Here is a 21,952-nt window from a genome sequence, read left to right as displayed (position 1 = left end):
TACATTCTCTTTAATTTTCAAATATTAATTCTATTATAAACTGAGAGTTAACATCAACTCATAAACCATATCACATTTTGTCCTAGCACAACACGAGTAACAGTGTAACTTAAGATTTTATTTTGAAATCTTGTATCGGAAGTGAAGGTGGACACAGCGAACTTGATACTGGAAGTGGCGGCGGGTGGGCGAGACTTGGTCTTATTGAATACGTCGACAAGGGAGAGACGGTCCCACTTTCAAGACCACCTCAGCAAACTCCTAGAACTAGAGACTAACTTAGCAGCCAAACTCGTTCACTAACCTGCAACTGCAGCGAGCAGCTAAAAGACGTCAAGTAGCAGCAGCAGCACCACCACTTGAACAACAAGAAGACAACAAGATGGTGGCCAAGCAGAGGATTAGGATGGCCAACGAGAAGCACAGCAAGAACATCACACAGAGGGGAAACGTGGCCAAGTCCACGGTGAGGAGAAAAAAAAACAAAAACACACACACACAACTGAACACAGTCAAGCCACGATCAAATTTACACTCTGAACTTGTGTATTTTTTTAACTAGTGTAGTAGAATAACTGATTAAACTCTTGCACTTATGCAAAAGTCAAAAAGTACAGACTCTGAAATGTACAAAAATATATTTTTGTCTTGTATATAATATAAAAGAAGGAACTGCACACAAAATAGTTCCGTCGTCTATTGACTACTGCTGACGTTTATGCTGTAAAAACAACCAAAATGTTAAAGTAGCTCATGATAACAACTGGAAATATACACCATACTAGAATGTTGGTTAATTTTTTAAATTTTTTTTTTTAGGTAAGCTGGAGAATGTTTGTACGCCGGAAGTTTGGGGTTTTCAGGCAGGCGCACACACTTTTTTCGTAAGCGCTGTGTAAGATGTTGAATGAAGGAGCTAACTTTGGTTAAGTAAAGAGTAGATAGTACAGAACATCGCTTTTCAAATTCAGGGAGTAAAAGTAAAAAAGTGCTAATAATAAATGCTCAAGTACAGGTACCTGGAAAGTGTACTTGAGTAGAGTATGAAGTATCCGTGTACTTCGTTCCTTCCGATGAACGTCGGGAGTGTGAGGTGAAAGCGGTTGTCGTGCCAACGTTAACGCTCGTGTTTTTGTCACAGAGGAACCTGGTGGACGACAAAGGCGTCGGACCCTGGCTGCTCGCCCTCTTCCTCTTCGTCGTCTGTGGATCAGGTACCGCCGCCGCCGCTTGGCTTCGGACTTCACTCGTCAGTACTACTTGCCGAAACTAAAACGTTCCAATCCGCTACGTTCAGCTCCAAAGGTTCCTTGACTTTGGAAAGTAGCACGCATCGCTCCCAGCAGGGGGAAACACCACAATTTTCACCTATACAAGGTCCAGAGGAAGTTTCCGGAAATCTCGTTGATCTGGTTTTATTAGTGTCCCCGTTCCTCTGTCTTCATTTCCAACTGAACTGAAACGGAAACCTCTACTTGTTGGTAGACGTGCAATGTTTATTCGACAACTCATCAATTATAAAAAATACCTGACATCTCTTTTGATAATCGTTTACAGATCTTGACCTTGAAATTGTCTGACTCCTCAGAATTTCAGCCTCTCAACAGTAAATATTCTCTGGTTTCTGTAGTCCTCCATGAAAGCAGACAGATTCTTTGTTTATAATCAAGAAATTTGCAAATATCTGCTTTTACTTTGGGAAACAACAATCAAATGTTCTTTTTACCGATTTAATGACAAATGTTACAAACCAAACCACAAATGGAATCATCATCAATTTGTTCGTGCATTTGTTTTGCACTGTCAATATGAAATAAGCTTCTGTTTTTCAATAAAGGAATGGAAATAATATATCCGATTAATCAAAATCGACAAATGAATCCATTATCAAAGCAATTGTTAGTTGCAGCCCTACAGTCTAGTTGATCAGGTTCCTCGTTCATCATGTCCACCTTTACACGTTGGTACTTGTTGCAGTTGTCCAACTAAAAGGTTCCTATTAGATGTATGGAGCTGCAAAAGTCCCGCGCTCGGCAAGGCCGTCGTTGGGTTACCCGCAACTCCCGTTATACTCCAAAAGCAATCCAGCGTTTTGTCAGGTTTTTTTTTTAAATCGGCTTCTGAATTGAACATTTTCCAAGTGACTCATTTGGATGTTTTTGCCGACCAATGAAAAGGTCGGTAAGTGTCGAGCCTCGGCTTCGGCCCGACCCAAAATGTCAAAGTGCACCGTGTCAACACAACTTGACAATGATTTTTTAAACACTTAAGATGCTTTTGAAAATCTTGAACTGCTCGTAAGCCTCTTGAAATGTTTTGAAACCTTTTTCAAGTTTTTCAATGTGTTGAAAGGTTTTCAGGGTTTGGAATCACATTGGTTGTGTGTGCGCATGCATGCAGCTATCTTCCAGATCATCCAAAGCATCCGGATGGGCATGTAGTGATGAGATCATCATCGCACGGCCGACGATGACATCTGTCGCCATGACGCAACCCCAGCTGCCGACCTCACCGATACATTCCTGAACTTTGACCTGCGATCATTCCGGACCGGATCCGCCACACGTGTGGGACGTGCACGTGCACACGTGTGCGGTTGTTTGCCAAACGTGTCGCCGCGGATGACCTTCTCACTGTTGTTTATCTGTGCCAAAGCCCCCCGCCCCCGCTGATGAGGCCTTATTGGACAGACAGACGGGGGCGGGGTCAAAGTGCGCCTGATGACCAAAACACAGAGTGTGTGCGTGAAGGAGACAATAAAATTTGTTTTGAACACCGTGCATTGTCTCACGGCCATCCTAAGTGTTTCAAATTGTGTTGTGATTTTGACGTGAACCCCGTTTATGGGATGGCGGGGTTCCCTTCCACACCCGCCTACGGCAGGTGAAAATCTGCAATTTGAAAAACAAAAAAACATCTTGCATTGTTTTACACCTCCCACATGCTTGAAACAAATGATGAAAGCACACTTTTCAGACACATAGTAACCGATTTCAACACAAAAAAACTAATTGCAAGCATGAAATGTATGGAAAGTACTCTTGTAGCGTCCGTGCATGCATGTGCCTTTAAGAGGCGGGGTCTGGTGTGTTAAACTGTTCTGCCTGTGTTCGCTCATCTGAAAAGTGCACCGTTGACCGTGGCTCTCCCACATGTGCGAGCGTTACAGAAAGTATCGTGTCAAAAGCCAGGAAAAACAATGGTAACGTAGCAGGGGAACATTGTAGAAAGAATTGAAAAGAAAAACGAGGAGTTTTGGGGTGCCACCAGGGGCGTACCACCAAATTCAGGGCCCCACGCCCCCAAAAGAGAAATATGGACTGAAATACCCCTTAAAAGTTACATAAAGAGTAGGTCTATCAAACAGCTACATTTTGTAAGCAGATTAATCACATTTTAGAATTTTGATGAATCACAGGCGCCAAATCTGCGACATAATAGCGCATTTTGCTTAGAGGTGGTCAACTTGTGCTTGGATGAAGAGAGTTCAGCGCTACACTATATGCAAACGGGCTTTGTTTTATGGTAAATCCCTTGAAGCAACGTCGAGCACGCCAATCAGAATCCTCAATTTATCAAGTACTTTGGGGCAAAAATGTATTGAGGCACCAATTGTGCGAGTCCTACTTAAAAAGACGAGAGGCCTGTAATTTTCATCAGAGTTATACCTCACCTATGAGACACACAATGAGAAAAAAAATCCAGAAAATCACATTGGCTTTTAAAGAATTTATTAGAAAATGATGGTGGAAAATAAGTATTTGGTCAATAACAAACGTTCATCAATGCTTTGTTCTATACCCTTTGTTGGCAATGACAGAGTTCAAACGTTTTGTGTAAGTCTTCCCAAGGTTTTCACACACTGTTGCTGGTATTTTGGCCCATTCTTGCATGCAGATCTTCTCTAGAGCAGTGATGTTTTAGGGTCGTCGCTGGGCAACACAGACTTTCAACTCCCGCCAAAGATTTTCTATGGGGTTGAGATCTGGAGATTGGCTAGGTCACTCCAGGACCTTGAAATGCTTCTTACAAAGCCACTCGTTCGTTGCCCGGCGCTGTCTTTGGGATCATTGTCATGCTGAAAGACCCAGTCACATTTCATTTCAACTAGCAGACATTCCAACAGCTTCTTCCCTCTTGCGATCAACTTCTTAAACACTTGACCTACAATTCCATTACAACATGCTGGCAATTGTTTGACTTGAGTTCGTTGTCCCATTTCTGTGGGGCCAATTCTACATTACTCGTGCACTCACTGTAGTCGTCTCGCCACGCTGCACTATTTGCATATCTGTTGTTGACCAATACTGGCCACTCATGCCAGAGTAGCATCTGCTCCATTTGCACACTGATTGAGGAGTATCTGTAACATTTGCACGACCGACGTTGTCCCAGATGATCGCGCTACTCGTCACTTTAAACCGCATACACTCCTTGAAGTCTCGGCGCCCTTTGCACAAATGGTCATTGCACCGGACTATTGCAATATTAGTCATTCGAACTGCTATAAGTGCGAGAGGACTCTGCATCTTTTTGCACAATTGTCAAAAAAAAAAAAAAAAATGTACCAGCATTACCAGATAACTAGCAACCCTTTACTGCTCAGTGACTGTTTTTTTTTTTTTTTTTTGTCAATGTCTTTCTGTCTCCAAAGTGTTCTGTAAATTGACTGTCTGTTGTCGTACTAGAGCGGCTCCAACTACCGGAGACAAATTGGCAAATAAAGATGATTCTGATTCTGATTCTATAATCCCCTCGCTGATGGAACAAGGTTTTCACTCCAAATCTCACGATACATGGCCCCATTCACGGATCAGTCGTCCTGGTCCCTTTGTAGAAAAACAGCCCCAAAGCATGATGTTTCCACCCCCCGTGCTTCACAGTAGCTATGGTGTTCTTTGGATGCCATTCGGCATTCTTTCTTCTCCAAACGCGACAAGTTGAGTTTTGACCAAAAAGTTCTAGTTTGGTTTCATCTGACCATATGACATTCCCCCAATCCTCTTCTGGATCATCCAAATGCTTTCTAGCAAACTTCAGACGGGCCTGGACATGTGCTGGCTTAAGCAGGGGGACACATCTGGCACTGGAGGATTTGAGTCCCTGCATGGCAGCGTAGTGTGTTACTGATGGTAGCCTTTGTTACTTTGGTCGCAGCTCTCGACAGGTCATTCACTTGGTCCCCCCGTGTAGTTCTGGGATTTTTGCTCACTGTTCTTGTGATCATTTTGACCACACGGGGTGAGATCTTGCATGGAGCTTATCAGTGGTCTTGTATGTCTTCCATCCACCTCGCGAATCTACACTCCCTACCCAACAAAATGGACGCGCTTCATCTTCTGATAAAGACCAGTAAAGACTTCGGACGTTCCGCCGCCATGTGCTTTACGGAGACTTGGCTTTGTGACGCTGTACCCGATGCCGCAATCATGCTTCCCGGCTTCCATCTTCACAGGGCAGACCGCGACATGGAATCATCGGGGAAAACAAGAGGCGGCGGGATATGCTTCTATATAAATTGGTGTACGGAAATCACGGAGCTCAGCACACACTGCAGGCCGCATTTGGAGTCTCGCGAGTTCGCATCATTCATTCTGGCTGGTGTCTACATTCCGCCTCAAGCTAACACGAATGCCGCACTGCTAATGCTCGCCGAACAAGTAAACGAAATTGAAAAAAACCACCCGCACTCACCCCTCATTATTCTCGGGGACTTTAACAAAGCTAAACTCAACCACAAACTCCCTAAATGCAAGCAGCACATAGACTGTCCCACCAGGGAAAATAACATTTTAGACCACTGCTATACCACGCTAAATAACACATACCGTGCCAAACCTCGTGCAGCCCTGGGTTCGTCTGATCACTGCTTAATTCACTTAATGCCAACGTACAGACAAGAACTTAAAAGGGCGAAGCCTACAGTGAAAAAGTGGACCAATGAAGCAAAGCTGGAACTTCAAAGCTGTTTAGACGGCACAGACTGGAGTGTCTTTGAAAATTCAGCTGGCAACCTGGATGAATATACGGACACTGTCACATCCTATATCAGTTTCTGTGAAGAGGTTTGTGTACCAACAAAATCATTTCGCACATTCAACAACAACAAGTCGTGGTTCACTGCCTAACTGAAGCAGCTTCGCCAAGCTAAGGAGGACGCATATCAGAGCGGGGACAGGGCACTGTATAATCGAGGTAGAAACCAGCTGACTAAAGAAATTAACTGACTAAAGAGGAACCATGCAGCAAAGTTGGAAAAACAGTTTAGCACTAACGACTCTAAATCAGTCTGGCATGCATTCCCATCGCTGACCAATTACAACCGACGATCCCCCCAAGGTGAGAACAATAGCACACTAGCCAGCAACTTAAATACCTTCTACTGCAGATTTGAAAAGGACACTTTCACACCCCACACCCACCCGGCCGCACCACCGACCACAATCACACCTCTGACTTCTGCGTTGACCATCCACAAATAGGATGTGAGACACATCTTCAAACAACAAAAGATTAACAAAGCGACAGGCCCAGACTATGTGTCCCCATCCTGCCTCGAAGTCTGTGTGGACCAGCTCGCTCCAGTCTTCACACAGATCTTCAATAGATCTCTGGAACTGTGCAAAGTACCATCCTGTTTCAAACGCTCCACCATCATTCCAGTCCCCAAGAAACCTACAATCTCGGGTCTAAATGACTACAGGCCTGTCGCCTGGAAATCTGTGGTCATTAAGTCCCTTGAACGTCTCGTGCTGGACCACCACAAGAGCATCACAGGTCCCCTGCTGGACCCCCTGCAGTTTGCCTACCGAGCAAACAGGTCTGCGGATGATGCAGTCAACATGGGACTGCACTTCATCCTAAATCACCTCGACAGTGCAGGGACCTACGCGAGGATCCTGTTCGTGGACTTCAGCTCAGCGTTCAACACCATCATCCCTGAACTCCTTTCCCCCAAGCTTCTCCAGCTCAGCGTCTCGCCTGCCATCTGCCAGTGGATTTACAGCTTCCTGACGGGCAGGACACAGCAGGTGAGGCTGGGGGAGACCACCTCATCCACGCGCAGCATCAGCACCAGGGCGCCTCAAGGTTGTGTCCTCTCTCCGCTGCTCTTCTTTCCCTACACGAACGACTGCACCTCAACGCAACCGGCTGTCAAACTCCTGAAGTTTACAGATGACACCACTGTCATCGGCGTCATCAAGGACGGTGACGAGTCTGCATATCGACAGGAAGCGGAGCGGCTGGAGCTGCGGTGCGGCCGACACAACCTGGAGCTGAACACGCTCAAGACTGTACTGATGATGACAAAAAAGGACAAACTCTGACTGCAACAGACAAAGGATTGTCGGTACCCCCCTACCCACCCTTGAGGACTTGCACGCTGCCAGAACTAAGACAAGAGCGTGCAAAATCCTCTCGGACCCTCCGCATCCCGGTCACCGGCTCTTTGCACAAATGGTCATTGCCCCGGACTATTGCGAGATTAGTCTTTCGAACTGCTCTAAGTGCTAGAGGACCCTGCATCTTTTGCACAATTGTCAAAAAAAATAAATAAGTGAATACATTTAAAAATGAATACATTTGTACCGGCATTACCAGACAACGAGCAACCCTTTACTGCTCAGTGACTGTTTTTTTTTTTGTCAATGTCTTTATGTCTCAAAAGTGTTCTCTGTCAATTGACCGTCTGTTGTTGTACTAGACAAATTCCTTGTGTGTTTTTTGGACATCTTCTTCTTCTTCTTTTCCTTTCGGCTTGTCCTGTTAGGGATCGTCACAGCGCGTCATCCTTTTCCCATGTAACCCTATCATGTCTTCCCTCACGACATCCATCAACCTTCTCTTTGGTCTTCCTCTAGCGCTCTTGCCTGGCAGCTCCATCCTCATCATCCTTCTACCAATATACTCACTATTTCTCCTCTGGACGTGTCCAAACCATCCGAGTCTGCTCTCTCTCTAACTTTGTCTCCAAAACATGGAACCTCAGCTGTCCCTCTGATGAGCTCATTTCTAATTTTATCCAACCTGGTCACTCCAAGAGCGAACCTCAACCTCAACATCTTCATTTCCTCCAGCTCTGCTTCCTGTTGTCTCTTCAGTGCCACTGTCTCCATCTTTCTAACTGTTCCTCCAGCTGCTCCCTGCTTTCACTGCAGATCACAATGTCATCTGCAAACATCGTGGTCCACGGGGATTCCAGTCTAACCTCATCTGTCAGCCTATCCATCACCACTGCTAACAGGAAGGGGCTCAGGGCTGATCCCTGATGCAGTGCCACCTCCACCTTAAATTCTTCTGTCACACCCTCGTACACGTCCTGTATTATTCTAACATACTTCTCTGCCACTCCAGACTTCCGCTTGCGGTACCACCGTTCCTCTCTGGGTACTCTGTCATAGGCTTTCTCTAGATCTACAAAGAAACACTGTAGCTCCTTCTGACCTTCTCTGTACTTTTCCATCAACATCCTCAAGGCACATAATGCATCTGTGGTACTCTTTCTCGGCATGAAACCATACTGTTGCTCGCAAATACTCACTTCTGTCCCGAGTCTAGCCTCCACTACTCTTTCCCATAACTTCATTGTGTGGCTCATCCACTTTATTCCTCTATAGTTGCCACAGCTCTGCACATCACCTTTGTTCTTAAAAATGGGCACCAGTACACTTTTCCTCCATTCCTCAGGCATCTTCTCACGTGCTAGAATTCTATTGAACAAGCTGGTCAAAAACTTCCACCACCACATGGTTCTCTGCTGTGCCTTTGTCTTCCTAATCTTCCTCCCCACCACCAGAGTCATCTTCTTCGCTGTCTAGCCACACTCTCCCCTACCACTACCTTACAGTCGGTAACCTCCTTCAGATGACATCGTCTGCGCAAGATGTAATCCACCTGCGTGCTTCTACCTCCGCTCTTGTAGGTCACCCTATGTTCCTGCCTCTTCTGGAAAAAAGTGTTAACTGCAGCCATTTGCATCCTTTTGAAGTTTGGAGTGTGACTGTTTGTGGTTGTGGACAGGTGTCTTTTATACTGATAACGAGTTCAAACAGGTGGCATTAAGACAGGTAACGAGTGGAGGACAGAGGAGCCTCTTAAAGAAGAAGTTACAGGTCTATGAGAGCCAAACCAGACTCTGACGAATGAACACAGAACCAATTTGATGACCGCCGTGTAGAACTGCCTCAACAGCTCCTGTGGCAGGCCTGAATTGGTTGCCAGCCAATCACAGGGCACATACAAACAAACAACCATTCGCACTCACAGTCACACTTACGGGCAATTTAGAGTCTCCAATTAATGCATGTTTTTGGGATGTGGGAGGAAAGTGGAGTGCCCGGAGAAAACCCACGCAGGCACGGGGAGAACATGCAAACTCCACGCAGGCGGGGCCGGGGATTGAACCCCGGTCCTCAGAACTGTGAGGCTGACGCTCTAACCAGTGGTCCACCGTGCCGCCAGTCGCAGGGCACATAGAGACAAACAACCATTCGCACTCACGGCCAATTTAGAGTCTTCAATCAACCTACCACGCATGTTTTTGGGGTGTGAGAGGAAACCGGAGTGCCCGGAGAAATGCCACGCAGGCACGGGGAGAACGTGAAAACTCCACACCCCGGTCCTCAGAGCTGTGAGGCTAACCAGTCGCCCACCGAGCCTCCCAGCCCTGTACGTATGGCACACTATATGGCGCTGTGAAATACATGCACTGCTCGAATATTCCACCAGAGGGCGGTAATTGGAGCTGAACGAATGAGACGCACGTGTCTTTGCTTCAAATACGATACACAAGAAATACACGAGATGCTTGTGAAGATTTGTTTTGTTCAGGACTCTACTTTGAAAGAATTTCCATTCCCTGTCAATTGTTTCACGCTTGAGATGTCAAGCGATTCCTTGATGACTCGTTTGACTATTAGTGATGAATTGTGACTTTTATTCAACTCAAACCTTTTTAACCTCAAAGTGAGAATAAAACGGCAGCCCCGTTACCAAGGTCAGCAGCACCCGCCATCAAGACGATGATTATTATTCATGGTCCGCCATTGTTGTTCATTGTGTGTGCTTGTCAGTCATTTCTAATGAAAGTTTCTCAGCCAAAAAGGTCTCCACGGAAACGGCTGTTCCCACAGCAACCAAATGTTTTCCACCGAACGGCTAGAAAAGATGTCAACAATTTGACGTTCGCTTGTTAATACTCAAGATCAGAGGACCGCGATGTTAGCGTAGCTTGCATGTTAAATAGAAGTGCAGCACTTTTGTCTTCCAACTCAGATCGAACTTGGAAAAAAACAAAACAATCAAGATCAAATGAATCGCGTCTGATTAGTTTAATCAGTTACAACATTCAATGATTACATGAAAAATACACTAAGCGTTTTCATTTTCGCTGACAAATCGTTTTTGATGCTAACAATTGAATAGGATGAATTAAATAGTCAATAGTTACAGTACATTCAAAAGAATCATTCTAAAACTCAAAGGAAGCTTCCAGACCAGCAAAACAGCTTAGCTAGCAGGCCAGCTAGCATCTAAGCTAGCAAGTGTTTGTTAATGAAATAGTTTAGTACATTTTGATTTTCTACATGTCAAAATAAATTGATGGAATGGCAACTCGCTGGAGCCCCTGAACAATTAAGCGATAGCACGTTGTGTAGCGTCCATCCTGATTTTCATTGTTCCTGTGACAATGACAATAAAGTTCTATTCGATTTGATTCTATGCTAACAGGAGGTCCAGCGCTTTCATCTGCGCTCAGCAACAATTCTTATTGGAATAAAAACTACCAAGAAGTTAAAATTTATATGTTATCAGTTAAGTGTAACAACAATGAATGATTACAAAGTAATTGTTGTAAAAGTAAAGTGAAGCTTCCAGAACATTGAGCGAGCTCAGCTAGCAGGCATTTGTTTAGATAGCAGTTTTTAGACATGATCTTGATCTTAGCTTCCATGCTCACAACAGGTTCAGCACTTTCTTTCATTTAAAAATAGAACATTTCCATGGAAATTTGGAATGGGCCTGCTGACTCTTGCAAGTTTTTGGGGCGCTTTAAAACTGTTCAGCTCATTCCTGTGCCAACGTTTCTTCAAAATTTCACAGTCAATTTTTTACACATTCATAATAATCATTAAAAGTCCTCAAATAGTTTTGTCCCTTTGGAGCGTTTTCAAATCAATCATCTTGGGACTCGATGACGGCGGCGGTGAGCGACGACATCATCGTCCTCGGTCAGCTGTCGCGGTTGTCCGGGGTCCGGAGTCGGACGCGCCAGGAATCGGCGGCCGCGGCGTCGCCGTGGCGATGGAGGCGACAGGTGTACACGCCCTCGTTGAACTCATTGGCCACGATGCGGAGATCGTGACCTTTGAGCGCGATGTGGCCCGGGACAGAAGCCGCGATGCGCTCGCCGTCTTTGTACCAGCTGAGGACACAAGCGTACGTGTGTCGTCACGGTAACCGGGGTAAGCGGCACCAGAAGGAGCAGCACAATGAATTGGATAGCAGCATTAAATCATAATGCATTAATGCAGCCCTATGGGGGCACAAGCCGGCGCAAACCCAAGCCCGGATAAATGCAGAGGGTTGCGTCAGGACCGGCATCCGGCTTAAAACTTTGCCGAACAAATATAAGTATTCATCTAAAGAATTCCATACCGGATCGGTCGTGGCCCGGGTTAACAACGTCTGCCACCGGCGCCGTCAACCTGCAGGGCGCCGGTGGAAATTCAGCTACTGTGGGTCGAAGTCGAAGAAGAAGAGGTGGAAAGCGGGTTCTTCGTCAGAAAGAGAAGAGGAAAGCACAAAGCCTAGAACTGAATGTGGGGACTTTGAATGCTGGGACTATGACAGGAAAATCTCCGGAGTTTGTTGACATGATGATGAGGAGAAAGGTTGATATATTGTGTGTCCAGGAGACCAGGTGGAAAGGCAGTAAGGTGAGAAGTTTAGGGGCAGGGTTGACATTATTTGACCATGGTGTAGATGGGAAGAGAAATGGAGGAGGGGTTATTTTAAAGGAGGAGTTGGCTAAGAATGTCTTGGAGGTGAAAAGAGTATCAGATAGAGTGGTGAGACTGAAAATTGAAATTGAGGGTGTTATGTGTAATGTGATTAGTGGCTATGCCCCACAGGTAGGATGTGACCTAGAGGTGAAAGAGGAATTCTGGAAGGAGCTAGACGAAGTAGTTGTGAGCATCCCAGACAGAGAGAGAGTCGTGATTGGTGCAGATTGTAATGGACATGTTGGTGAAGGAAATAGGGGTGATGAAGAAGTGATGGGTAAGTACGGCTTCCAGGAAAGGAACTTGGAGGGACAAATGGTGGTAGACTTTGCAAAAAGGATGCAAATGGCTGAAGTGAACACTTTTTTCCAGAAGAGTCAGGAACATAGGGTGACCTACAAGAGCGGAGGTAGAAGCACAGTACAGGAAATCATACAAGGAAAAAGGTTAGCTAAGAAGAAGTGGGACACTGAGAGGACCGAGGAGAGGCAAAAGGAATACATTGAGATGCGACGTGGGGCAAAGCCCAAACAGGATATGATGAGGTGAGCGGTGAGGTGTGCTGTAGGTGTGACAGACGAATTTAAGGTGGAGGTGGGACTGCATCAGGGATCAGCACTGAGGTGGCGGAAATGAAGATGTTGAGGTTCGCTCTCGGAGTGACCAGGTTGGATAAAATTAGAAATGAGCTCATCAGAGGGACAGCCAAGGTTCGATGTTTTGGAGACAAAGTTAGAGAGAGCAGACTTGGATGGTTTGGACACGTCCAGAGGAGAAATAGTGAGTATATTGGTGGAAGGATGATGAGGATGGAGCTGCCAGGCAAGAGCGGTAGAGGAAGACCAAAGAGAAGGTTGATGGATGTCGTGAGGGAAGACATGATGGCAGTTGGTGTTGGAGAGGAGGATGCAGGAGATAGGCTGACATGGAAAAGGATGACGCGCTGTGGCGACCCCTAACGGCACAAGCCCATAGGAGAAGAAGATGAAATCATAATGCATTACCGGTTTCATACTGTTTAATAGTTTTTTTTTATTTTTTATACAAAGCTCAGTATTATAGAGGGCTGTTTTCTGTATTTAAAATGTATTTTTTATTTTGGGGGGCGGGGGGTGGCGGCTTGAAGGGGCTCCTCAGTCGAATGAAAGACCTCCAGAACACGCAGTGGCGTGCAAGAGTGGGGCCGAGGGAGCGGTGGCCCCGGTCGTCCGAACGGGTTTGGGTGGGCATCCGGTTTTAGTCGGGTGCCGTGCGGGTACGCTGACCTGACTCTAGGTGGCGATCGCGGGTTCTTGGTGCCGCAGCGGAAGCCCACCACCTTCCCCCGCGGGACCACCTTCACCCGGACGTTGGGGGGCGGCGTCGGCGTGGCCGCGGCTTCCGGAGGCTCTAGAAGGAAGGTCGGGACGGCGGAGTGAGGGGGGTCGCGGGGGTGGGGACGGGATCGGGGTAGGGGCGCCGGACTCACCGAAGCACAATTGGCAGCTGCGCGGGCACTTCTTCTTCATGAACCGCTTGCGACGCTCGCACAAACCCGAGCCGGCCCACGACGCGCACGCACGCTTCTCGTCCACGCAGCCTGATGACCGCAACGCACGCCGTTAACACGCACGCTCCCACAGATGCACACGGATACGCACACACCACTCACACACATGCCACACTCACACAATTTCACACACACACGAAGGCACTCACGCACACGCACACACAGTGCACGCACGCGCCGGTCTGACCGTAGAGCCTCCGAATGCCCGCGACGTCGTCACGGCCGATGTCGCGCTGGCCCGTGAAGGTGGCGTTGGGGTGCATGAGGGCGCGCGGGTCGCCCGAGTGCCACAGGCCCAGCGCGTGGCCGATCTCGTGAGCCGCCACCTGGACCAGGTCGTTGAGCCACACCCCTGAAGCGCACGCGCACAAGGTCAAGCGTGCGTCGCGTCCGCCGTCGGTCGCGCCCGCCGGCGCGCGTTTACCTCGTTTCCAGCTGAACCTTGACCTCCCGACGATCCACAACTCGTGCTTGTCGAAGTGGATCTCGCCGCGCGGCGGGAGGAACGCGTGAGCCAGCTCGCCATTGACGCCGTCGAAACACGGATGCAGGGGCGACGACCGGCAGTCCGAGTGGTTGAACGCATAGAAACCTAACACGCGCACACGCACACACATTCACTATGTCATCACTAATATTACAAATCCCAGAATGCTTTGCTCGTGTGTCGGCCCATCAGTCGTTAGCAACTATGCTGCCGGCCTCCTCGAGCAAATCGACACTTCCGCTTCCCAAAAATGGCCAAACGACGGATGGAAAACGGTTCACTTCCAAGGCAGGTGGGCGGCGGCTTGTCTGCTCACTCAAGTCAAAGACGGACAGACGGACAGACGGACCTGCTTGTCGTGTGCGGAGCAACGTGCCTGTAACAAAGAATTAATGTTTTGTTTTTTAAATGCCCTTTATCAACTCCTCGGCAGGGACTGTTGTTAGTTTGAAGTTTGGCTTTTTATTGAAGGACATTCTTATTCTTTGGGTTGTTTTGCTGTTGGCCTATGAAAAAAGATTTACATGAAAAAGAAAGGGAGTTGGAGATAAATAAATCGAAGATGGAGAGACAGAATTATCTATTTAAATGCAAAACAACAAACAAATACCACGGATGTCTTTTATCGCAAATTGGATTTCTCGTGTTTATAATATGAAAGTGAGTTTTTTCCAGATTCAAAATTGAAGTTTGTTGTCATATGGTAAACTTTAACGCTACATTTCTGGAGAGAAGGGAAACACGCACATGGCAGTGATTTTTCATCCAATATTGAGTTTGGCCCAATTTTTTATTTTGGCCAACCGCGAATTTGACGTTGACACACCTGGTGTAGATGAAGCGCGATATAGTAAGTGCAGTCCATTTACCAACGACCAGAAGCGCACACACACACACACATGTATTTAAGTGTGCGTGTGTCAGTGAGCGAGTGTACTCACGCTATGTACACACTCACTCACCGCCACACGCGCATTTGTCGACTTCCTTGGTACCGATGCTGATGTCTGCGGCGCATCCGTGGACCTCGGTGAAGCTGAGCGGCGACACGTCGCTCCATTTGGAGAAGGCCGCGCCGAGCGCCTTCCTGGTGGCGTCGGCGCTCAGCGTGTTCGGAAACGACTCCAGTCTACAAACGCACGCACAGTATTTCAGCGGCTACAGTAGACGTGAGCGAGCGAATTAATGGGCGTGTGTGCGGTGTTAGCTCAGCGCGCTAACCCGCTGGCGCCACCTGTACGTGATGTTTCGGTGCGTCCACTTGTGTCCCAGCGGGTTGATGGTGTAGCGCTTGCTAACGCGGTGGTGTGATGACGCGCTAACGGCAAACACCTGCAACAGCGTGACATCATCATGCACTTCCTCCGGTGGCCGCTAGAGGCCGCTCCCACGCCTCCATCCACTCAAATGAACATAGAGCCATGCTGCCCCCTACAGGAAGTGAGCAACTTGCAAGTTAGGCTGACATGGCAACCCGCCGTTTGAGCATTTATTCCATCGGCATGTCCTGCCCAATCCATTCAGTCATTCATTCATCTTCCGTTCCGCTTCTCCTCACACGGGTCGCGGGCATGCCGGAGCCTATCCCAGCTCTCTTGGGGGGAGAGGCGGGGTACACCCTGAACTGGTCGCCAGCCAATCGCAGGGCACATATGAACAAACAACCATTGGCACTCACATTCACACCTACGGGCAATTTAGAGTCGTCAATGAACCTACCGTGCATGTTTTTGGGATGTGGGAGGAAAGCGGAGTGCCCGGAGAAAAGCCGCGCAGGCACGGGGAGAACATGCAAACGCCACACAGGCGGGGCCGGGGATTGAACCCCGGTCCTCAGAACTGTGAGGCAGACGCTGTAGCCAGTCGTCCACCGTGCCGCCATAAATACAAATATATACTGTATTGATTTTGAATTGATCTGGTCAATTTTTAGGATATTTGGTGTTGGAGTCATTCAAAATAATTAAAAGTAATCCAGTTACATTGCTTTAATATTATGCTACTTGGATTATGTTACTAACTACATTTTTTAACAGGCAACGGAATATATTTTTAAAGTGACCCTCCCAACCCTGGACTCACTCGTAGTAGCTACTAGGAGCACACAACTAGTTGTCAACTAGTGCAGTTTTGCCTCACTAGAAACAGGAGGTTTTCCACCAGAAAGGACAAAGAGTGCACTAGTGTATGGACCTTAAATGCTCCTATTCATGACAACACTTTTTTTTTTTTGACCACACACAAACTCGGCCAAGACGAGACTGACCTGTGACGTCATCATCATCATCATCATCAGCAGCAGCAGCAGCAAGCGGACCTCCATGACGTCACACAGTCGGGTACGTGCCACGCAGCGATCAATCAATTGGAGATTTTATCACTTTCGCGCATCTGCTTTCCGCTTTCAAGTGAGCGCGCGCGTGTGTGGGTGCGACTTTTAGGTGAAGCGTGTGTGTGCGAAGTCGCAAAGGGGCGAGGCCAGGTCAGCCCCAAACTTAACTCTTCGTGCGCCCCCCCACTCAAGTGTCAATGCGGAAGTTGTGCTGACGCCACCAACGAACCTCGGGACGTTTCTGCTGACAGGCGCTCGGGTTCGACCGGTTCGAGCGTGGCCGCTGGTCATGTGACCTGCACTCTCCTGCTTTGATGGCAGAGTCCCTACGACGTCATCGCCGACCGTGGCGCAGTCGGTCGGTGGCAAGCGCTAAGTTTGACTACCAGGACTTAATATTGTAGAACAGTCCCGATTTTCACTCTCATCCATTCATCCAATTTCTAGCGCTTATCCGAGGTCGGGTCTCGCTACCCTTTCGAGCCCCACGGGTGCCGGCGCTCGCCTTCGAGCCCCGCCTCCAGAGGGGGGCCCCGGTGGGCAAGGGAAAGCTCCATCCATTAACATCTTTCATCATCGGGGTTTTCACACTCGAAATATCTGTAAATGAATTGCGACTAATGGGAACGACATAACAGATATCTTCAATCCCTCATTTCGCTAAGCGTACGCCCCCGCAAGGCCAAGATCGGAAGACCCGTCGGTTTTGCTCAATCAGGTCAACTTCTTGAACTCGGGCCACGTTTTTGTTACATTTTGCTACCGCTATTTCAAATAACCATGCCCTGAATTTTGAACAATGATGCCGTAACGTTCCATTCAATTCACAGTAAGCCAAGTTTGCAACATTTGATAAACCAACTGTGAGCAACTTGCCATCAAAACCTGACGTTTTCCCATTCAGACATTTGTCAACCCAGTGTTATGCCTTCAACTTCTGTTGAATTTAACTGCAGATATACTCGTGCCTTCAAATGCGAGTTGAATTTGTTCTGTCATCGCGCTCGTATCTCAAGTCACCTTTCCCCATTGAAATGAGTGTGAATGTAATGAAACCATTTTAGCCCCCAAATGTGTATTTCAACGTTTTTCAAGAAAAATTGCACTCGACTGTGATGTGCTACAGAAAAACACGCAATAAAAACTAATTTGCCACGTGCGAAACTTGAAACGCGGGAAACGCAAATACAAAACACCAGCGTAACTAATATTTGGGCCTTCTTCCCCTTCGATTGGCGAATCGTCGCCGAGTGTATTGGCGCCATCTAGCGGTGGGCGTCTGCAACGCACCCGTATCTTAAATTTTTGCTCATATCGCAGGACAACAAAAGAAAATAAAAATCGGTCGCGTCAAATCTGGAAAAGCAAGCACGGATATCCGGCACACGATTGAACATCTGCGCAAGTCCACTTTGGGAAACGTGACGGTGACAAAATATTTTCAACCGGCCTCAATTTCAATCCAAATTTTTAAATCAAGTTTGAAGTTGAAGATTATATCGGACGCAACCAACTGGTCAAACCGGTCTTGCACATATCTCAAAGCGGACTTGCAGATATTTGCAATTGAGTCGCGTACGTCCGCAACTGAATTGCAAACATCCGTCGTGACAAACCCGAACGGCAACCCCCCCGCATCGCAGATAGAGCTCGAGCAATGTGTCACGCAAAAAAGGAGTAACAACTGCAAAAAGATTCCCGCCCAAATTCCAAATGTGACGTCGACGACGTCCAAATGTTCCTTTCGGGAAGTCAAAGGCCGCTTTAAATGCGGCGAGTGGCGTTGGGCTGCCAGCAACTTTCAAACAGCTGAAGGATGAATATTTAATGAGCGCTAACACACACACCGAGCGAGCGTGCGTGTGTGTGTGAAAGGCAGCGTGTGGTGTTTTGGCAGCCGGGCGTCTGGTTGTCACGGAGACCGGGAGGCGCTCGAAAGTGAAGTCATCGAGCACGTTTGTGACTTTTCTCACCGCGGTGAGCCACAGACCCGCTCAACTTTGACCTCGTCCGTCTCCGGGAGTCAACAAACACGCAGGCGCACACTCGTTTCACACACGCCGACTTTATCGATGGCCGACAAGAAAAAAAGAGTCGTTGCCGTCAGCGCCGTTTTTTTCTTTAGGTTTCGATTTTCTCATTCAGTTCACAAAAATCAAAACCTAAAAAAACCACAGAGCAGCAGCGTTGTCTTTACGGTTGTCGTCATGGTAACCTGGCACACTTCCCGTCGACGCCGTCGGTCGTCAATCACGAGATCCTTGGACGTTCTCGTCCGGTCACGTGTCTGGGCGCAGAAGCCGCGTGCGCGGCGCTCGTCTTTTTGTCGCACATCCTGGAGAGGAAGACGACGAGGAAGGCGATTAGCCCCCGACCGTAACGAAATTCAACCAAACATTCTCCTAGCGGTGCTCCGATCGAACAGGCCGTTTACGTGGAAAACGTGCAATCTGCGCTCGTCTGTCGACGCTTTTCATTCCCGATCACCCGCGCCCTGCGGAGAATGTGTGCAGTGTCGCGCAAGGCTGGGCAATAAATCCAAATTTGAGCATCCGAGTTCAAGTTCCATCCATCCATCCATTTTCGCTTATCAGAGGTCGGGTCGCGGGGGCAGTAGCTTTAGCAGCGACGCCCAGACTTGCCACTCCCGAGCCACTTCATCCAGCTCTTCCGGGGGGATCCCGAGGCGTTCCCGGGCCAGCCGGAGGACGTAGTCTCTCCGGCGTGTCCCGGGTCGTCCCCGGGGTCTCCTCCCGGCGGGACGTGCCCGGAACACCTCATCTGGCTCCTCTCGATGCGGAGGAGCAGCGGCTCTATTCCGAGATCTTCCCGGATGACCGAGCTTCTCACCCGATCTCTAAGGGAGAGCCCGGACACCCGGCGGAGGAAACTCATTTCGGCCGCTCGTATCCGGGGTCTCGTTCTTTCGGTCACGGCCCGCAGCTCGTGAACACAGGTGAGGGGAGGAACGGAGATCGACCGGTAAACAGAGAGCTTCGCCTTTCGGCTTAGCTGGTCCTTCACCACGCCGGATCGATACAAAGTCCGCATCACTGCAGACGCCGCACCGATCCGCCTGGCGATCTCCCGTTCCGTTCTTCCCTCACTCGTGGACGAGACCATGCGAACGGTACTGGGAGCGATCGGCAGATCTCGCTCACGGATGATCGGTATCAGAATCGGCAGCGTAAAACCCTGATCGCGGCACGCCTAATTCTCCCCGAAAGACTTTTTCTGTTGTAAAGTGAGACAAATACTCAAGGACAAAATATTTAAACAGTCAAATGTTCTATCTGTAATTCAACAATATATATCTTGTTGTAAGTATTAAGGGAGCAATAAAAGTTATTTTATTCATGATGTGTTTTTAGAGCGTCTGCCTCACAGTTCTGAGGACCCGGGTTCAATCCCCGGCCCGGCCTGTGTGGCGTTTGCATGTTCTCCCCGTGCCTGCGTGGCTTTTCTCCGGGCACTCCGCTTTCCTCCTACATCCCAAAACATGCATGCTAGGTTAATTGACGACTCTAAATTGCCCGTAGGTGTGAATGTGAATGAGTGCGGATGCTTGTTTGTTTGTATGTGCCCTGCGATTGGCTGGCAAGCAGTTCAGGGCGTACCCCGCCTCCTGCCCGCTGATAGCCGGGATAGGCTCCAGCACGCCCGCGACCCGCGTGAGGAGAAGCGGCTCAGAAAATGGATGGATGGGTGGGCCGATCAAGCGGTTAACCCTTCTGCCAAATATGGGAATCGGCGTGTGGGTGTGGCCTGACGCAGACTTGGTGACTTCGCGTGTGAGTTGAAAGCTGACGTGATGACGAACGAAGCCCATTCCAAATGTTGCCATTTTCCAGCTCTCCACTAGTGCACGTACGAAGACAAACGCGACGACAATGACGCGGTCGAACGTTTTGCACTGCGGCCACGTCGCGATTGACGGCAGACGAGTCGATGAGTTTGAAAAGAACGACAACGGCTCAGGGCGGCTCGACCCGGACGAGAGCAGTCGGCGAGGGCCGCTCGGCCGTTTCATTAAGCCGACGTTTCAAAAGCGCCCGCTAACCCTTTTTTGGGGGCTGTCTTGAAGTTTCAAATCAGTGAAATACGCTGCATTCAGGTCATACCTAAATGTGGGAATTTCCCATTTCCAATTTGAACAGAGGACAGTGGTACTGTCTGACCACCTAAAGAACGTCAGTTAATGCCCACCTAACAGCATCAATAGTGGGCTACCGTGAAGTGCAGCAAAAATGAGGACTGATAATGATAATGTGTGTTGAAGAAGGCAACGGATTTCTCTGTGCAGGTCGAGTAAACCGTTTTTCAGACAACGGGGGGCGGCCTCGATTTTTGTTTCAACAAAGTATTATTTAGTATTCCACTCTTCTAGGTCGTGTGAAACACTTTTTTAAAATCTCTCTAGCCTTCCTAAATTCGACCTTAATGGTGCCAGGGTTCATATTAGAGCCCCCCAAAAAAAAGGTCTAAAAACGCCTCTTACTGATTACTACAATTTTGTTGCAGATAGCCGTAATTCACTAGCAGATATTTGCAGCTGAATTGTTGATCACTCTAATGACGAACCCCGTACACGTGACTGCAAGTGACGTCATTTGTCCTAGCCGAAATGTCGTTGCAGATATTCGACATTCAGTTTGCCTCGTCGCCATTGCGCTCCCTCCAAATGTCACGAGGAGCTGCCAGAAAGGCGTTGTTGAAATGTACCCCGAACAAAAAAATCTACATTGTCAACATTAGCTTTGAAACGTGGACGCCGGTGGACGGTGACGTCATCGTCGCAGCCTTACTGCAGTGGGACTCGCGCGAGCTCGGTCGGACACGAGCACGAAGACAACAAACAAACAAATATATTATATATATATATATATATATTTAAACCGTGGAAATTGTTGCGAGTTTGTCCTTACGCTGCGTGGAACGCCGCCGCCGCCGCCGCCGCCGCCATCGTCTCCTCCCGCCCTTCCGGTAAGAGAGCGCGGTCGGTGGCGCCCCCTGCTGCACTGATGGACAAACACCACCTTCCCCAGAGGAAAATTATACAATAAAAGCCTTCCTAAATTCGACTTTTTGCAACTCGTTTCTATGCAAATTCATCGAGAAAATGCTCTCGACGTCAAATTGAAAAAGACACCATAAATCACTTATTTGATCAATGTCCCATTGCCCAATTATTCTGGACTGAAAATTAATCAGGACTGTTTAATACTTCTAACACTAGTTTGCTATTCGAGAAGTCATCTTCTTGCCCCTACAAGACATCTTGAGAGAATGCTCTCAAGCCTTTGTCCACTTGGCAAATTCCATATTCACAAATCGAGAGCAATCTCATGTAAGCCAAATATATGTAGTTTTACTATGCACCAACAATTCGGAATAACTCAAGGTGATCGAGACAAATAAAAAGGCCATAAAAACAGCCACACTCTAAATCAAGAAAATATTGTGAAAACAATTTTAGACAAATTTAATAATGACTTGTTTCCCTATCCTTTTCATGTTACTGTTTTATCTCTTGCATGTGTCGTTTTTTTCATATACTGTACATTGTACATCTAAGACCT

At 47.9% G+C, this 21,952-nt stretch overlaps 2 protein-coding genes across 5 annotated transcripts; one reads left to right on the top strand and one right to left on the bottom strand.

Annotated features, from left to right (window-relative positions):
* The first annotated feature begins 163 nt into the window (after positions 1–163).
* On the top strand, positions 164–2,780 carry LOC133481778 (stress-associated endoplasmic reticulum protein 1). Its single transcript, XM_061780880.1, has 3 exons — positions 164–466; positions 1,142–1,214; positions 2,401–2,780. The coding sequence occupies exons 1-3, from the start codon at positions 383–385 to the stop codon at positions 2,439–2,441; spliced, it is 198 nt and encodes a 65-aa protein (XP_061636864.1). The 5' UTR covers positions 164–382; the 3' UTR covers positions 2,442–2,780.
* Positions 2,781–10,316: 7,536 nt separating this feature from the next.
* mmp23bb (matrix metallopeptidase 23bb) lies at positions 10,317–21,377 on the bottom strand. Of its 4 annotated transcripts, none has more exons than XM_061782163.1 (10): positions 21,299–21,377; positions 16,308–18,708; positions 15,276–15,373; positions 15,004–15,170; positions 14,358–14,417; positions 13,979–14,146; positions 13,742–13,906; positions 13,474–13,584; positions 13,271–13,394; positions 10,317–11,425 (listed from the first exon to the last, which is right to left on the bottom strand). In XM_061782163.1, exons 2-10 carry the CDS (start codon positions 16,362–16,364, stop codon positions 11,233–11,235), a joined length of 1,143 nt encoding a protein of 380 aa, XP_061638147.1. In that variant the 5' UTR covers positions 16,365–18,708; positions 21,299–21,377; the 3' UTR covers positions 10,317–11,232. The 4 variants fall into 4 exon arrangements, with proteins under 4 accessions (XP_061638147.1, XP_061638148.1, XP_061638149.1 ...); XM_061782164.1 differs by having other exon boundaries at positions 15,037–15,170; XM_061782165.1 differs by lacking the exon at positions 14,358–14,417.
* Positions 21,378–21,952: the final 575 nt, after the last annotated feature.

This window comes from Phyllopteryx taeniolatus, chromosome 8 (genome assembly GCF_024500385.1).
Source record: "Phyllopteryx taeniolatus isolate TA_2022b chromosome 8, UOR_Ptae_1.2, whole genome shotgun sequence".
Classification (NCBI taxonomy): Eukaryota; Metazoa; Chordata; class Actinopteri; order Syngnathiformes; family Syngnathidae; genus Phyllopteryx; species Phyllopteryx taeniolatus.
Note: the sequence above shows the minus strand (reverse complement) of the source record. Positions and strands in the feature narration are given on the sequence as shown.

Bases quoted from the DNA above. Each gene is read 5' to 3' on its own strand.
- LOC133481778 (XM_061780880.1), top strand. From the start codon at position 383: ATGGTGGCCAAGCAGAGGATTAGGATGGCCAACGAGAAGCACAGCAAG. The intron at 467-1,141 runs GTGAGGAGAAAA...TTTTTGTCACAG, and splicing joins GAAACGTGGCCAAGTCCACG to AGGAACCTGGTGGACGACAA. The intron at 1,215-2,400 runs GTACCGCCGCCG...GCATGCATGCAG, and splicing joins CTTCGTCGTCTGTGGATCAG to CTATCTTCCAGATCATCCAA.
- mmp23bb (XM_061782163.1), bottom strand. From the start codon at position 16,364: ATGGAGGTCCGCTTGCTGCTGCTGCTGCTGATGATGATGATGATGATG. The intron at 14,147-14,357 runs GTGAGCAGACAA...TGCGCGTGTTAG, and splicing joins TCTGTCCGTCTTTGACTTGA to GTTTCTATGCGTTCAACCAC. The intron at 13,907-13,978 runs GTAAACGCGCGC...CGTGCGCTTCAG, and splicing joins AAGGTTCAGCTGGAAACGAG to GGGTGTGGCTCAACGACCTG.